This window comes from Mauremys mutica, chromosome 5 (genome assembly GCF_020497125.1).
Source record: "Mauremys mutica isolate MM-2020 ecotype Southern chromosome 5, ASM2049712v1, whole genome shotgun sequence".
Lineage (NCBI taxonomy): Eukaryota > Metazoa > Chordata > Testudines > Geoemydidae > Mauremys > Mauremys mutica.
In genome coordinates, this window is record NC_059076.1 from 45,153,396 (window position 1) to 45,172,009 (window position 18,614).

At 40.0% G+C, this 18,614-nt stretch overlaps 1 protein-coding gene across 1 annotated transcript in view; it reads left to right on the forward strand.

Annotated features, from left to right (window-relative positions):
• Positions 1-18,614, forward strand: part of KIAA1109 (KIAA1109 ortholog) — a 229,333-nt gene that overhangs the window by 59,108 nt on the left and 151,611 nt on the right. The window contains exons 10-15 of the mRNA XM_045017971.1: positions 450-600; positions 5,674-5,830; positions 6,759-6,837; positions 7,904-7,995; positions 8,985-9,102; positions 10,381-10,536. Of these exons, the coding sequence (XP_044873906.1) occupies positions 450-600; positions 5,674-5,830; positions 6,759-6,837; positions 7,904-7,995; positions 8,985-9,102; positions 10,381-10,536 (753 nt within the window). The remainder of the gene's footprint in view (positions 1-449; positions 601-5,673; positions 5,831-6,758; positions 6,838-7,903; positions 7,996-8,984; positions 9,103-10,380; positions 10,537-18,614) is intronic.

The following is an 18,614-nucleotide window of genomic DNA, read 5'->3' on the forward strand; positions in this document are numbered from 1 at the left end:
ATACAATGTCCACACAGGCATTGAACCAGTGTAAGTGCGTCAGTAGAGGGATTATGCTGCTCAGGAAGATGATTTAACTTGACCCGCAGTAGTTGAGGGTTTTGTCAGCAGGACTGAAAAGGCAGTGCCATGTGCGAAGCTGTGCTGACAGAAGACAGGTTTTACTGCTAAAATTATGTAGTGTGGGTTCAATGGATTTTACTGACTTCAGTGGAGCAAAGTTAGCGGTCATTGAGTGCTTTGGAAAAATTCCTTGGACGCTTGCTTTCAGTCATATCCTTCTCTTCCTTTCTCTTTAGTCTACATGAAGGATGGTTTGACTCTTATGTCCTGCAGTGATCTTGAATGAAACTGACATCTGCATACTTTAATTGTGTAGCAGTCTGCAAAAATTTGTCATAATTAGAAACAGCTTCCTGGAGTAATGTTTACTGTATTACATGCTACAGGTCTTGTACCAGAGGAGACAGAGGAAAATAATGATGGAGAAACAAGCGATGAAGACAGTAAACTGCAAGACCTGCCTCCATGTTGGGGATTAGACATTGTATGTGGGAAAGGAACAGATTTCAACTATGGACCGTGGGCTGACAGGCAAAGGTATTAAACTGAATTGCATTTTTAATATTAATCTTGAATATCATTACCTGTTTGGAAATTGTTATGAAGACTCCATTGATATTGCTGCTCAGGCTGTTAATTGTACATGGTAGACTACTAAGTTATAAACAGTCAAAATATGAAATTCAGGGACCTCTGTCCAGTAGTTTAGGCCTAATAGTAGGCTCAGCATTAGCTGCTATGCATGCTATGAATTTAAGGACCATTCTTCACAGAGATAATAAGCAGAACACTTTAGATTTTTTTAAAACCAATAAATTGTAGTCCTATTTAATGAATGTAGTAGTTCTGATGCTGTCAAATTTCTTTATCTGCAGCAAATTTACACTTAAGTCATTTGAAAAAAAACCAAACAAAAAACCCTCCACAGTTCTACCATTTTCTGTATGCAATAAAACTGTAATGATTTTTTTGTGGAGAATTGGAGCAAAGGGATATTGTAAACTGTAACTCTTCATGAATTTTTCCCTTTAGATTAGGGTAGGGAATTAATAAGGAGGAAAAGATTGTTCTGTAAATTGAAGTTACTGGTGGGAACAGACAAATGCTTGATGGAATCCCAACAAATACTTACAGGTTTGGCCTTTTGCCTTAAATTACAAGCATAGATTCTACCAGCATTTCTTACTTTGGATAGCACTTTGCTCTGAGAAGTCCACTGAAATTCCACTGAAGTCAGTGGGACTGTTTACAGGTACAGGTAAGGTACAAGTTGCATAAAGGTGACAAAATCTGGCCATTTATGAAAAAAAATGTTGAGAAGAATCACGTACTCTTGGATGTATGCCATTTACCCATCTGTGCAATTGTTGTGATTGACTACCTTATAGGAGTGTGAGAATGTGTAGATCATCAGGAGTATAGATAATAAATAATATCTTCAAGTACCTAAAGGAAAGAACTTCTGTGTACAGCATAGTGCATTCCTGGGGACATGAAACCTCTGATTTTTAGTATCACCAAGAAAATTTGCTCTCCTTTAGCACACTTCATATTTTAACCTGCTCAGTGATGGTGGCATTGTTGCTGAGGTGAGATACATACCCTTTGGTCAGGTAAAGGATCCAAAGTGGTGAGTCTCTTCAAAGGAGAGGATGGAAGATGATAAAATACAGGTAGGATCTGATGAGAAAAAGTCAAACGAAAAAGTCTCATTCAATTACATGATGTAATGGGAGACAGCTGAAAAGCGACAAGTGGTTTTTTTTAAAGTGCTTTACAGAAACTTGGTGGAATGAGGATAATCAATGGGACACAGTAATACCAGGATACAAAATATATCAGAAGGATAGAACAGGTCGTGCTGGTGGGGGAGTGGCACTATATGTGAAAGAAAGCATAGAATCAAATGAAGTAAAAATCGTTAATGAATCAAACTGTGCCATAGAATCTCTATGGATAGTAATTCCATGCTCAAATAATAATATAGCAGTAAGGATATATTACTGACCACCTGATCAGGATGGTGATAGTGACTGTGAAATGCTCAGGGAGATTAGAGAGGCTATTAAAATAAAACAATAATAATGGGGGATTTCAACTATCCCCATATTGACTGGGTACATGTCACCTCAGGACGGGATACAGAGATAAAGTTTCTTGACAACTTAAATAACTGCTTCTTGAAGCAGCTAGTCCTTGATCCCACAAGAGGAGAGGCAATTCTTGATTTAGTCCTAAGTGGAGCACAGGATCAGGTCCAAGAGGTGAATATAATTGGAGCGCTTGGTAATAGTGACCACAATATAATTAAATTTAAACATCCCTGTGGCGGGGAAAACACCACAGCGGCCCAACACTGTTGCATTTAATTTCAGAAAGGGGAACTACACAAAAATGAGGAGGCTAGTTAAACAGAAAATAAAAGGTACAGCACCAAAAGTAAAATCCCCAAATTAAAATACATAGAGAACTAAAAAAGAGCCACTGTGGCTAAACAACAAAGTAAAGGAAGCAGTGAGAGGCAAAAAGGCATCCTTTAAAATGTGGAAGTTAAATCCTAGTGAGGAAAGTAGAAGGAGCATAAACTCTGCCAAATGAAGTGTAAAAATATAATTAGGAAGGCCAAAAAAGAATTTGTAGAACAGCTAGCTAAAGACTCAAAGTAATAGCAAAATATTTTTAAAGTACATCAGAAGCAGGAAGCCTGCTAAACAACCCATGGGGCCACTGGACACTTGAGATGCTAAAGGAGCACTCAAGGATAAGGTCATTGTGGAGAAACTAAATGAATTATTTGCATCGGTCTTCATGGCTGAGGATGTGAGGGAGATTCCCAAACCTGAGCCATTATTTGTAGGTGACAAATCTGAGGAACTGTCCCAGATTGAGGTGTCATTAGAGGAGGTTTTGGAATAAATTGATAAACTAAACAGTAATAAATCACCAGGACCAGATGGTATTCACCCAAGAGTTCTGACGGAACTCAAATGTGAAATTGCAGGACTACTAATTATAGTCTGTAACCTATCATTTAAATCAGCTTCTGTACCAAATGACTGGAGGATAGCTAATGTGACACTAATTTTTAAAAAGGGCTCCAGAGGTGACCCCAGAAACTACAGGCCGCTATGCCTGACTTCAGTACCATGCAAACTGGTTGAAACTATAGTAAAGAACAAAACTGTCAGATACATAGGTGAACATAATTTGTTGGGGAATAGTCAACATGGTTTTTGTAAAGGGAAATCATGCCTCACCAATCTACTAAAATTCTTTGAGTGGGTCAACAAGCATGTGGACAAGGGGGATCCAGTGAGTATAGCGTATTTAGATTTTCAGAAAGCCTTCAACAAGGTCCCTCACCAAAGGCTCTTAAGCAAAGTAAGCAGTCATGGGATAAGAGGGAAGGTCCTCTGATGGATTGGTAACTGGTTAAAAGATAGGAAACAAAGGGTAGGAATAAATGGTCAGTTTTCAGAATGAAGAGAAGTAAATAGTGGTCCCCCAGGGGTCTGTACTGGGACCAGTCCTATTCAACATATTCATAAATAATCTGGAAAAAGCGGTAAACAGCGAGGTGGCAAAATTTGCACATGATACAAAATTATTCACGATCCCAGGCAGACTGCAAAGAGCTACAAAAAGGATCTCTCAAAACTCGGTGACTGGGCAACAAAATCGCAGAGGAAATTTAATGTTGATAAATCCAAAGTAATGCACATTGGAAAACATCATCCCAACTGTATGTATAAAATGATAGGATCTAAATTAGCAGTTGCCATTCAAGAAAGAGATCTTGGAGTCATTGTGGATAGTTCTCTGAAAACATCCATTCAATGTGCAGCGGCAGTCAAAAAAGCGAACAGAATGTTGGGAATCATTGAGAAAGGGATAGATAATAAGGCAGAAAATATCATATTGCCTCTATATAAATCCGTGTTACGCCCACATCTTGAATACTGCATGCAGATGTGGTCACCCCATCTCAAAAAAGATATATTGGAATTGGAAAAGGTTCAGAAAAAGGCAACAAAAATGATTAGGGGTATGGAGCATCTGCCATATGAAGAGAGATTAATAAGACAGGTCTTTTCATCTTGGGGGGAAAAAAGACGACTAACGGGGCTATGATAGAGAGATAAAATCATGACTGTTGTGGAGAAAGTAAATAAGGAAGTGTTATTTACTCCTTCTCATAACACAAGAACTAGGGGTCACCAAATGAAATTAATAGGCAGCAGATTTAAAACAAACAAAAGGAATTATTTTTTCACACAATGCACAATCAACCTCTGGAACTCCCTGCCAGAGGATGTTGTGAAGGCCAAGACCATATAAGGGTTCTAAAGAGAACTGGATAAGTTCATGAAGGATAGGTCCATCAATGATTGTTAGCCAGGATGGGCAGGGATGATGTCCCTAGCCTCTGTTTGCCAGAAGCTGGGAATGAGTGACAGGGGATGGTTCACTTGATGATTACCTGTTCTATTCATTCCCTCTGGGGCACCTGGCATTGGCCACTGTCAGAAGACAGGATACTGGGCTAGATGGACCTTTGGTCTGACACAGTATGACCGTTCTTATGTTTTATATGTTGGGCATAACTTTTTTCATTGCTGATTTAAAAAAAAAAATAGGGTGGAGTTTTCAGAAGTACTGAAGTTGTTTAGAAGCATAATAAAGTCAATGGGATTTGCTGCCTTAATTTACTTAAGTGCTTTTGAAAATCCCACTTTTAACCTCTGAACTCCATTTCAAGAACCCTTCACTTTCTTCAGGCAGGCATTAATGAATCTGCATAGGGTAATTCTGAAAAAATGATAATTTCTCAGCTACTACAGCGGTCAGGTCTTGAATGCACTGAAAAAAAGACCATTCTCATTCAAGCACTTTTATTTTTTCCAAGAAAGTATTTCATACATGGCTACAGTTTTAAAACCGTTCTGTGGAATTTGACCTTAGTTCACTGATGGACTCCTTATTTGAACCACATATCTGGCTCGCCATGCTTTTATCATCCTCTCAGTTTCCTTTCTTATGGCTATTTATTTGGTTCAGATTGCAGAAATTCAGACTATGTTCTGATCCACACATTCTAATTTCAAAGACAATTTGTTATTTTTATAGTTTCTGTGCTTCTGCCAATTATACACAATCAAAAAGTGTCCTTGTCATCTCTGTTACCCTAATCTCCAAACAAGGTAATTACAGCATATTGTGGTGGGAAAATGAAATGAAAGAAAAAATGTAACTACTTGTGTTTACTTTCTGGGACTGTTATACCTTATTCCTTCCTGTCATCCCCTCATAACATGCCTCTCCACCACAACCATCCCTGCGTATATTTATTTCCTAGCAGTTTGAATATCTAGTTTATTTTGAGTTTGATTTCACTAATGAGGCAGATGTCTGTCCATTGACTAGGTTTGAAGATTTCAGTGTCTTGCAGCTTCAGTGTCTATGCAAATGTTATTTCTTCCTTCACTTTCTTTACCTGTTGGCTGTCCAAGGACCTAATCCAATTACACAGACTGGTGACAAAGAAATTTGTAGATGAGCCAAATTGTTTCTTTTCCTGGGAGTAACTATATTTCTCTTCTTGTTTTCTAGGGACTGTTTGTGGAAATTTTTTTTCCCGCCAGATTACCAGGTTATGAAAGTCTCAGAAATTGCACAACCTGGCAAGCCAAGACAGATCCTTGCTTTTGAGTTGCGGATGAATATCATTGCAGATGCCACTATTGACTTGCTCTTTACCAAAAACAGGGTAAATAATGGCCAGGTGGTTAGAAAGAAATTTTAGGATAACTCTGAATCTTACAAGCTCCTGTGATTAGGTTGTCTGGCTTTTTGTTCGTGCATATTTTCATTTGTCAGGTGGTATCTAGAGATATTTAAATATGGTATTTTGGGGGCTGAGGGGTATTTTTGCTTAGATCTTCCTGAATTCTGTGTAGAATCATGTGAGCTAGAAGAGAAAGGGGAATATAATCTTCTTTCATACACACCTGTTCCTCTTTCAGCCAAGGATCTTCTGGTTGTTAATGTTAACTTATTCTCAGTATCATGATTTCTCATATTTTTTTAAACATTAAGGCCATGTAATCATCTACATAGGATATTGCCAATTAGGTGATAAGTAACTCCATGAAATTTCCATCATGGAGTTTCCTACATAGTCTGCCATTATAATGGGGTTTCCCATGAAGGAGAGCTGGTTTCTAAAATATTGAGGGGAAAGATGGGTAACTTAATGCTAATTGCTGGGTCTAGTGAGTGGCAGTGTTGCCTCTATGGGCATCACTCGCCCACTCTCTTCCATATGCATATCCTGAACCCTGCACAGGGGCTTTCAGAACTGAGACGGTGCAATAATTCCAGGGACACAGCCCACTTTTCTGTCCCATTATTCATCAGGTCAGGTTATCCGATGCCATATTCTCATGGCCCTAAATCAGTACTTGTTATACCTCAGAAATTGTAAATATTTTCCTTTAAAATCATTGCTTGTAGATCCCTTGTTAATATTCAGCATGTTTTTAGTCCAAGGAAGATTACAGACAACTGAATCCTTCTTTTTTAATCGTGACAATTTAACTATGAATAATGATGGCCAGAGGCATGACATACAGTGGCTCAAGATAGGGTGCGAAATAATGTTGCAACTTTTTCCCCCCCTCCTTTGGCTGGTGTAGGAAACCAATGCTGTACATGTAAACGTTGGAGCAGGCTCGTATTTGGAAATAAATATTCCCATGACAGTCAGTGAAAATGGTAAGTTAATGAGGCGGTTTATTTTACATTTTTAAGATTGTGCATGGGAGGAAACATTTATTAATTCATAGGATTGGGATATCCTAAGCTGTTTTCCCCTTATGGCTACAAAGGACCTATATTTCTATTTAAAGGAGCAATAATAACTTATACTTTCATAGTGCCTTTCATTACAGGATCTCAAAGCTCTTTAAAAATAAAAGTTTAACTCTTGTGAAGCTCTAATTGATATCAATAAGACTTTGCAGTAACTTCTCCCTAGTTACTGAAAACAAGGCTCTTCTAGCATATTACATAAATTATATCCGTACAAAGGCAGGTCCCATTTTTCAATGTGATTTCCATAACAAGTCTTCAGAAACATCTTGGGTAATACATTGATGAAATATTAACTTAGTCATAGAAATACCATGTAAAGTCAAGATAAAGATAAAGATAAAGCTCAGGGTGGAGGGAGGCTGGGATTAGGGCTCTTCTGTTGCCTTCCCCTGTTGGTCAGTGTTGAAGTCCTGTGTTAAATATGCTGAAGTTCTCCTTACTTGCGTGTCTTGTCTTTACCCTGCATATGAGGAGCAGTAGATGCAGCTTCCTTTTGAAGTTCCTATTGTACATATATATTATCCCTATCACCATAGTATCTGAGCAACTTACAATCTTCAATGTATGTATCCTCACAAACACCCCTGTGAGGGAGGGGAAGTATTGCTATCCTCATTTTACAGATGGATGACTGAAACACAGAGAAGCTAAGTGACTTGTCCAAGGTTTCACACAAAGACTGTGACAGAGTTGCAAATTGAAACTTGGTCTCCAGAGCCCCAGAGTAGCCTTTTCTGGACCAGCAAGATTCCACAACTGCATTATCTTAAGCCTTTGTCCTAGTAGTAAAGGACTGAACTGGAGTCTCACACTATTGATTCTCTTCATGATGTGTTTTGCACCTCATGATATTTATTTATAAAGTATTTGAATTTCTATTTAACTCTTGCGTCTTTACTGTAACTCAGAAATAATCTTGTAACACAAGAGAAGCCACGATGTAAACTTTATTTGTTCTGTCTGCTAGGCTACTCCCCTGCAATTAAAGGACAGCTTTTACACGTTGATGCCACCAGCAGTATGCAGTACCGAACTCTTCTAGAAGCAGAAATGTTAGCTGTAAGTCTACAGTAACAAAGCATCGTTAAGCACAGAGGTGCAGGTGTCTCTGATGGACATTTGGTTTAATATAAACAGTGCAATGATTGGGGCATTTGTATACTTTACAAGACTTCAGTCCTCCAAATAATTATGCACAAATAATTTTATGCATGTTGAGTAATCCCACTGAAGTCTGAAGAACTACTTAAGTGTGTAAAGTTAAACATTAATTTAGGCCCCCATGTGAAGACTTGAGTTTGCTAACCTCACCTAGTTTATAGGCATAACATAATTTATAAACAGTCTCTTCTGGGAGCTGAGCAAAGATTTAATAGTAAAGTGTTGCTCAGACTTGCATTGCTAAGACATCATTTCTCCTGCAAAATATACAATTGTACATTAGCTAGTATACTGTGAAGTATTTTAAATACTTGGAACTAAATTACTTGTTAAATATGACAAATACATTTTATGATGGATTAGCTTTTTTATTTGTGTATTTAGTACTTCATGAAATTCAGCAATTGAATTCTAGTTAAATTCTACTGAAATGCATATGCACTAGTTTTGAAAATGCTACCTTTCCCTGAATGACAAGTAAAAGTAGGCAGTTAGTAGCCACAGTACATAGATGATTTGGTTTAAAAAATTGTTTATTTAGATGATATTTTGTAGTAGGCTGATGAAGGTGGGGCCTTGATATGAAAGGTTAAATTAGATTATAAAGCACTCAGTGTAACCGCTGCAACAGCAGACGGCAAATCTGTGGTATAATATGAGAAATTCATAGTAGAAGTTTTCAAACAAATGAATAAAGTGACAATTGACCTTCAGGCACAGAGAAAGAGATTAAGTTATTAAGAAACTGGAGAGGCCTTCTGTTCATCCCAGCAGGAAAATGGTTTTAATTATTCACCATAGTGTACATGGTTGACCCTTCGTCTCAGCATTGTTCACACATTGTCATGTTTGAAGCTCATACTGATGCTTTAGTGTTTTGTTCACAGTTTCATATTAATGCCAACTATCCCCGGATATGGAACATGCCACAGACATGGCAGTGTGAAGTTGAGGTTTATAAAGCAACTTATCACTTTATCTTTGCTCAAAAAAGCTTCTTTGCAGGTAACTTCCTTACTTCATTAGTATCTAAATATTTAATTTGTGGAACATAAGTTTGTCTGGCACAATGTTTTTTCTTTGTCTTGTTGTTTTCCAAACCATTTTAGAGGAGCCGATAATGTTGTTTTAATGCAAGAGCAGATGGCCTTACAGTCCATGTGGTTACTTTTGTCTAAAATGGTGAATAATCTTGAGGTGCTAAAAATCCAAATGTTTTATTTCCTTTAATCAGGTGTTAATTGATGTTGTTTTTGTATGCTTGACTACCACAGTGAAGAATAATTTTTTTTACAAACAACAACAAAATATATTGATTTGTGTTGATCATAACTTTTGAGATATTTCTTAGTTTAATATTGCTGACCTAAGAGACAAGTTGACCGGTTAATCTGGTGCATGCAGAAATTTTTTGGCTGACTAACTTCAGCTTTATGGGTTATCTGTGATCTCCATGTGGCTGACCAGGCTTGTCAGAAAATAATCTCCTCCCCAGGATTTTGACTGTAATTTAGATACAGTACTGTAATGGAAAGCCAATGATTCAGAGGCACTCTCCAATCCTGCATTTCTGGTTGATTGTAAACTCTCTGAGGGGTTGGGGTCCTGATGTAATTCTTTCATAATTAAAACAGAATTGGGACTGATAACAAAATCATGACAACTCCTTAAAACTTTTTTTTTCTAGTAAATTAAAGAAATTTAAAACACTGAATAATCAGAAACTAAATTAACTTTGACAATTTTAATGATGTCCTTTACATTCCTGTTTATCTTTGTCTGTTTCTGTTGATTTTTTTTAAACTTGTAAACTTACTTGCTGTTCTGTCATGTAATAGGTACACAACTTTATCTGAAGCTTTGAGCTTAATGCTCAGTAAGTCAGACTTCAAAATCATACTTCTTGTCTTATCCTATACTGTTATTGCAGTTAATTATTAAATTGCATTTATATTTATGCATGAATATAATATTAGTGTTTGCATATCTGTGAACAATTAGATTTCATTTTTATTTTACACAAATAAAACTTGTACATCATTGATTCATCATTTTAATAGGCTGAGGTAACTCTCTTTTGACTAGAAAGGTAAAGGATTGCTGAACTTTAGTAGTTCAATTCTTAGCTGGTGTAAATTGGCATAGTTCCCTGAAGCCAGTAGAGCTACAATGATCTACAGCCATAGATCTGGCCCAACTACTTTTTAAAAGACTTCTCCAGAGTATTTAGTTTCACCTGATACATTGCTAATAATTTGTCGTTTTTATTTTATATAATTTTAGATTTGATTCAAGACTGGTCCAGTGATAGTGCTCCTGATATTTTCTCATTTGTTCCCTATATATGGAATTTTAAAGTAATGTTTCATCAATTTGAAATGATTTGGGCAGCAAATCAACACAACTGGATTGACTGTTCCACCAAACAGCAGGAAAATGGTAAGAATGATTCTTCTTAAGAATTTCTTTTTAAAAAATTAAAAAAAAAATCCCAATACCTGTTTTATGTGATGTGTAGGTGATCTGTTGGGAGGTAATAAAAACTCTTCACTAGGTACATTGTTTGCCAAGAGATATAAGGTTTTTCACATGCTCGCTACTGAAAAAACCTCTCACATCCTGAAATACAGCGATTCTTCTTTGGGTGATTGCACATGTCCATTCAGTTGTAGGTGTCTGTGTGTGCCGTTGCACAGTTGTCAGAATTTTTCCCCTCAGCGCTACCTGCTGGGGCAGCACAAGTGCCCTGTGCTGCCTAGAGCACCATGTGCAGGCATAAAGGTCTGAGCCATCCCCAAGTCCTCTCAGTTCCCTCCTACCACTCATGACAGTTGTTATAGCTCTCTGTCCTTGCTTCTGCAATTCTTCATTCAAACCTGTAAAATAGTACCCATTGTATAGTTAGTGTAGTTTAGTGGTTGGTAGGCTTAATTTTAAAAAAAGTGTATCTGACACCCAATCTGGATACTGGCCCTAGTATTTGAGGTATGCCTCACCCTCTAGGTTTCAAGCACTGCCACTCTTGTGGTAAAGCAATACCTAATAGTGACCCTCACCCCAGCTGCAAATGTGACATTTGTAAGAGCTTCAAGCCATGCTGTAAAAAAGACAGGGCAGCTAGGTTGAAATATCTGTTGCTGGAATTGGTGTTACACTTTCCATCAGAGCTGACTACCTTGGTCCAGGTACTGAGCACTTTTGGTGCTACTGGTGCTGAAAGGCAGATTGGCATTGCAAGTACCAAAGAAGAGGCATCGGAAATAGGAGTTGGTATTAGGATTGTTGAAAGAGACAAAGAGATCGAGCTCTTCTAAAGACTCAGGAGGTTGGTCAAAGAGGAGGCACTCTCCAGAGCACACCTGTAAACAGGGGAGTTTGTTGTCTCCAAATCCTAGTATGGGCTTGTCAAGACTAGCTCCAGAAGCTTCTTCATCGGCATTGCTTCGCACCCCAGTACTGCAGAGTTTCTTCCCAGTGCCATCTATTCCTGAAACATTAGAGGCTGCAAGAGAATTATTAAACCGCTCAGTGCTGCCGTCACTTGCAGTTCAAGAGGCTTCCCTGGCACTCACGCCCAAGGTCCCAGTGTCAGCACCTTCACCTCTGCACAGGGTAATTCAGTCTGATTTGACCATCAGGGTACTAATTAAGGTGGTGCCATTTAGGGGAAGAACACAGATGATCTCCCCGGGTCCCCTTCATCAGAGTCGCCATGATCACAAGAAGAGGTTTCTTCTTCAGCGGACTCTGAAATGGGTTTCCTATGTGTCCCACCCTAGCCGGTCCCATCATCAGGAGTATGTCATCTGCTCGCCCTGATTTCAGCCTCAGACTGATCTCTTGGGCTACACACAATTGGGGACTGGGGCTGTACCAGTGGCCCTTTAGGAGCCTGTGGGGATTTCCCCCTCAATAGAAAGCATCCTTGCTCAGCTAGCTCCATCTACTGGTTGTCAGGATCATCAGCGCTGCAAACGCTCTAGCATCTGTCCAGAGCCTGGCACAGAAAATATTCAGAATCCCTGTCACAAGCAGCCACAAGAGAATCAGCATCTGGACCAGCCTTTGTTACTGTTGACATCCTCTTGCTCAGTTCCTGATGACTGTTGTGACAGAGCCAATTTCTTCATTTTGTGATGATTTTAAGACTCTTCAGGAGTTGTTGGGGAGGATGGCTATGACCCTGGACCCAGAAGAAGTCCAGGAAAAATCCCACAAGCTGATGGACATGTTGACTGCTGCAGCTCCAGCTAGAATAGCTCTCCCTATTCATGATACTGTCTTAGAACTTTCCAGGTCCTCTGACAGGCACCAGTTTCCCTGCCTCCAACTTAGAAATGGTGCAGAAGAGGCTCTGTATCCCCTCTGAGGTTCGAGCACCTATATAATCATCCTTCTTGGGCTCTCTTTGAAGTGGCGGTGGCCAATAAGAAAGATAGACAGGGCACCGGCATCAACCTCAAAAAATAGAGGACAAGAAGCTGGATTTATTTGGGAAGAAGCTTTATTCCACAGATGGATTCAGCTGTGTATTGCAAACCAGCAAGCTTTGCTGTGGTGCTACAATTTCATCTTGTGGGATACAGTTTTAGCGTTCAAAGACAAGCTCCCAGATAAGGTGAAAAAAGAGTTCCAGGCTTTAATAAAAGAGGGCAAGCTGGTCATTAGAACGGCCCTGCAGGGAGGTCGGCATGTGGCAGATTGTGCCGTTTGCAGCACCTCTGCTATCATGATGAGGCATTTGTCCTGGTTACACTCTTTTGGCCTGCCTCCAGAGGTGCAATAGACAGTCCAGAACCTACCTTTTGATGGGCCATCGCTCTTCTCAGAAAAGATGGATGACTCTGCATAGTTTCAAATATATACTAGTCCAACCCTGAAATCCCTGGACAGTGAAATGAAAGGTGTTCCGATCTCAGTCCCAGTGTTTTCAGGAGTTTATCCCTTGAGCCCAAGGCCAGCCAAGGAAAAGGAACAGATGTTACAAAAAACAGCAACCACCACTCTGTGCTTTCATATCCGCCGGTTCATCAAGTTGGGCAGCATCTGCCGAGAGCTCATTTCGATGGGCACGTCAAGAACAGAATACTAGTTCTGAAAGTGCCATCTTTTTCTTTTCCCATTTTTGGAAACTGCCTGTCCCAAATCCATTGTGCTTGGGCCCACATCACAACAGATCTATGGGTTCTTCGCATGGTGGAAGTGTGATATGTGCTCCAATTTATTTTGACCCCCTCCCTACCCCATCACTCTTCACACCTTTCTCACAAGGCAGTGTTACTGCAAGTGATGCAATTGCTCCTCCTTGAAGGAGGTGCAGGAGAGATTTCTCCTTTGTTCAGGGAAAAGGGATTTTACTCCCGATACTTCCTTATCCCAAAGGCAAAAGGGGGGACTCAGGCCTATTCATCAGAGTCCCAGACAATTTCTGAGAATCACCATCAGTTGTTGCTATTATCAGTTCAGTGTTCCCCTTCGGTCTCTTGTCTGCCCTGTGGGGTGTTTTTTTTTTTTTACAAAGTGTATGGCAGTGGTAGCAGCATCCCACTGGAGGTCAGAGGTTGATGTTTTCCCTTACTGGGACGACTAGCTGATAAGAGGTTGATCCAGATCATAGGTGGTGTCCACCGTAAGCATCCACCTCAATGTGTTCAGCCTGCTGATCAGCACAGACCTATTAGTCCTGTTTCCAGAAGAGAAAAGAGAACATATTGGAGCGGTTCTGGACTCAACAATGACCAAAGCCTTACTACCACAGGCAAGGTTTCATGCAATGCAAAGCCTCATTCTGGACTTAAAGGTTTATACTCTCAACATGGTGAGAAACTGTTTAAGGCTGCTGAGGCACATGGCAGCATGCAATTAAGTGTTCCAGTAAGCCAGACTGCATTTCAGACTCCTTCAGGAATGGTTGGTAGAAATGCCTTCTCCAAGAAGGCACCACACAGAGATGTTAGTGCACTTACCACATCAGATTTTATCCTCCCTAGTTTGGTGGATAGCTCTGTCCAATGTCTCCAAGGGAGTCCCTTTTGCCTTACCTGAGCAATCTCTTACCTTAGTCATGGATGCCTCGGACCTGTGTTGGGGAGCTTACGTGGGACCCCTGTAGACAGTGTCTTATGTCCCCAAGATCTCAGTCTACATATAGCTTGCAACTCCCTGATATTTATCCAATTGTCTTGCATGGTGTTCCTTCCTTTCATCAGGGGAAGGGGCATATTGGTGTTGACCAACAATGTGACCACCATGCTTTATGTAAACAAACAGGGGGAACCCGGTTCTCACTACTCTTTCAGGGAGCAGTACTATTCTGTGACTTCTGCATCGACATCTCTATATTTCTGAAAGCGGCCTACCTCATGGGACTCAGAATATGCTGCCAGATCTCCTGAGGAAGTTGTTTATCAATCACCACAAGTGGTCCTTTCACCCAGGCATAGCAAAATCCATTTTCCAGCTCTGGGGAACTTCCCTAGTGGATCTTTTTGCAATAAAAGACAACACAAAACGCCATTAGTTCTGCTCCAGAGCAGGATTCAGCCTGGGTTCATCAAATGATGCTTTTCTATCGCTGATATGCTGTTTTTTCCCCTCCATCTGTCTTCTCTTCAGAGTTCTGTGCAAGGTCAAGAAGGACAAGTTCTATCTTAGGTTGGTTCCCCTGGCATGGCCCTGTCAGCACTGGTTTTCGTAGCTCTTGGACCTCTGTCAGTCCCCCATTGTCGCTCCTGCTTTACACAGACCTAATTTCAGAGAATCATGTCTGCCTCCTCCACCCTAAGTGTCTAGGCCCTTCTGCTGATGACCTGGAGGTTTTATGGTTAACATCAGTGGAGGAGTCCTTCTCTAGAGAGGTACATGAGGTACTACTGAAGAGTAGAAAACTATTAACCAGGACAACTCACCTTGCTAAATGGAAGAGATTTTCCGTCTGGTCGAGGCTGAAGTGGGTCTCCTCTATTCTTGATTCTGTTCAGCATGTGCTGGACTACCTTCTGTATCTGAAACGTGAAGTATTGGTGAATAGCTCGATCAGGGTACATCTACTGGCTATATTAACTTTTTTGCCCTCCTGTGGGTAATTACTCCCTTTTTTTAACCTGATGGCCATAAGATTTGTTAAGTGTTTCAACAGACTGTTTCTGCACGTAAAGAACCCTATTCCGCCATGCAGCCTGAATCTAGTCTCAACAAGGCTGATAGGTCCCCCCATTCGAGCCTTTAGCAACCTGCTCTTTTTTCATGTTTCAATAAAGGTGGTGTTTTTTGTAGCCATTGCATTGGCCAGGAGAGTGGGGAAGCTGAAGGCTCTAGTATCAGATCCTGTGTGTGTGTGTGTGTGTGTGTGTGTTTTTCACAGATAATCTACCTTTGTCTCCTTCCAAGTTTTCATATTAACCAAGTAATTTTCTTACTGACCTTCTTTCCAAAGCATCATGGTAATAAGGGGGAGGAGAGCCTGCATACTAGATATTAGAAGAGCTTTAGCATTATATCTAGAACAGACTAAATCTTTCAGGTCTTTGTCTCAATTTTTCATTGTATTTGCAGGCAGAATGAAGGGCAGTCCTGTTTCCATGCAAAAGATTTTTTTCATTTTTTAACAGCTGGCCAACGTGAAGTTGCCATATAGAGTATTGGGTCATTCAAATAGATCCAAAGTGACCTCTGCAGCATTTCTGGCTAATGTGCCCATATTAGACATTTGCAAAGTGGCAACTTTTGCACACTTTTGCCTCTGACTATGCTATCTCTCAAGAATCTAGAGATGCTAAATTTGGACAAGTGATACTCCAGTCCCTGTTCAAATAAACTCCAGTTTGGACTGCTTGTGTGTTACCTACAGTGGAATGGACATGTGCAATCACTGGAAGAAAAAACAATCACTAACCTTTCTGTAACTACAAAAACAACAAGATGCTGAATAAGTGAAGTTTTTTACCCACGAAAGCTTATGCCCAAATAAATCCGTTCGTCTTTAAGGTGCCACCAGACTCCTTGTTTTTGTAGTTACAGACTAACACGGCTACTCCCTGATACTTTCTGTAACTGTAGTTCTTCAAGATCTGTTGTACATATCCATTCCACAACCCTCTTTTTTACCTCCGAGTCTTTCTAGTAGGAAGGAACTGAGGGGTAGGGTGACCAGATGTCCCGATATTATAGGGACAGTCCCGATATTTGGGGCTTTTTCCTATATAGGCTTCTATTACTCCCCACCCACTGTCCTGATTTTTCACGCTTGCTATCTGGTCATCCTACTGAGGGGGGGGAGTCAGCTTGGCTCTTTATACCTGCCCGTGGTGTGTGAGGCAGCTGAGGACACTTGTGCTGCCCTGACAGGTGTCTAAGGGAAAAAAATTCTCTGCCAACTGTGCACTGAAGTGCACAGGCACCTACCGTGGAATGGACTTGTGAAACACATCTCGAAAAATAAGTTATAGAAAGGTTATACAAACTTGTGAGGAACCTCTTTAGTTCATACTTTATTTTTATTTTTGAAGGCCCTTGAATATCTGACAAGGTAATAAAGGACTTTAATAACATCACAGTTTGCTGTATTATTGCTCGCTGCAGCCATCAAGTTTTTATTGATTTTCAATTAACTTACTTTAAATGTACACTCATACATAGAGACTTCCAGAGATTTTTTTGAACCTTATGTATTAGAAATTTGTACCTCCTATTCTAATAGAAATTAAAGAGACCACAGTTCTACTATTAAAACAACTGTAAAAAGTGCATTTTAGAACACCAAAGCTTTTTAGCATAAAGTTCTTGGCTCCTAGGTACTACATTAATGAGCACTTTACTAATGTTGCATGGCTTCAGTGTGAAAAGGGAATTGCTGGTGAAAGGACACCAGGTACTTGCAGAGAACATAAGTACATAAGAATGGCCATAGTGGGTCAGACCTATTGTCAGTCTAGCCCAATATCCTCTCTTCTGACAGTGCCCAATGTCGGGGAATAAACATTCCCAGGCCATCATTGAGTGATCCATCCCTGGTTGTCCACTCCCAGCTTCTGGCATTCAGAGGCTAGGGACACCCAGAGCATGGGATTGCATCCCTGGCCATCTTGCCTAATGGCCATTGTTAGACCTCTCCCCCATGAATTTATCTAATTCTTTTTTGAACCCTCCTATAGTTTTGGTCTTCACGACATCCCCTGGCAATGGGTCCACAGATTGACTGTGTGCTGTGTGAAGAAGTACTTCCTTTTGTTTGTTTTAAACCTGCTGCCTATTAATTTCATAGGGTGACCCCTAGTTCTTGTGTTTTATGTAGGAGTAAATAACAGTTCTCTATTTTCTCCATACCATTCATGATTTCACAGACCTCTATCATATCCCCTTGTAGTCATCTCTTTTCCAAGCTGAAAAGTTCCAATCTTTTAAATCTCTTCTCATACAGAAGCAGTTCCGTACTCTTAATCATTTTTGTTGCCCTTCTCTGTACTTTTTCCAATTCTAATACACCTCTACCCTGATATAACGTGACCCGATATAATACGAATTCGGATATAACGCGGTAAAGCAGCACTACGGGAAGGGGGGTTGCGTGCTCCGGCGAATCAAAGCAAGTTTGATAGAATGCAGTTTCACCTATAACGCGGTAAGATTTTTTGGCTCCTGAGCACAGCGTTATATCAGGGTAGAGGTGTATATCTTTTTTTTGAGATGGAGTGACCAGAACTGCACGTAGTACTCAAGGTGTATCATGGATTTATATAGTGGCATTATGATATTTTCTACTTTATAAGCTATCCCTTTCCTAATGGTTCCTAAACTTGTTAGCTTTTTTGACTGCTGCTGCATGTTGTGGATGTTTTCAGAGAACTAAACACAATGACTCCAAGATCTCTTTCTTGAGTGTTAGCTAATTTAGACCCAGTCATTTTGTATGTATAGTTGGGATTATGTTTTCCAGTGAGCATTACTTTGCATTTATCAATATTGAATTTCATCTGCTGTTTTTTGTTTTTTTTTGGCCCAGTCACCCAGTTTTGTGAGATCCCTTTTGTGAGAACTCTCCACAGTCTGCTTTGGACTAATTTTTTATCGTCTACAAATTTTGCCACCTCACTATTTATCCCTTTTCCAGCTCCTTTATGAATATGTTGAACCGCACTGGTCCTAATACAGATTCCTGGGGGATGCCACTATTTACGTCTCTCCATTCTGAAAACTGACCATTTATTCCTACCCTTTTTTTCTTGTCTTTTAACCTGTTACTGATCCATGTGAGAACCTTCTCTATTATCCCATGACTGCTTAGTTTGCATAAGAGCCTTTGGTGAGGGACCTTGTCAGAGGCTTTCTGAAAGACACCATACACTGTATCGACTGGCTCATCCTTATTCACGTGTTTTTTTTTGTTTGTTTTTTTTTGACCCCCTCAAAGAATTCTAGTAGTTTGGTGAGGCATGGATTCCCTTTATAAAAGCTGTGTTGATTCTTCCCCAACAAATCATGTTTGTCTATGTGTCTGATAATTCTGTTTACTATAGTTT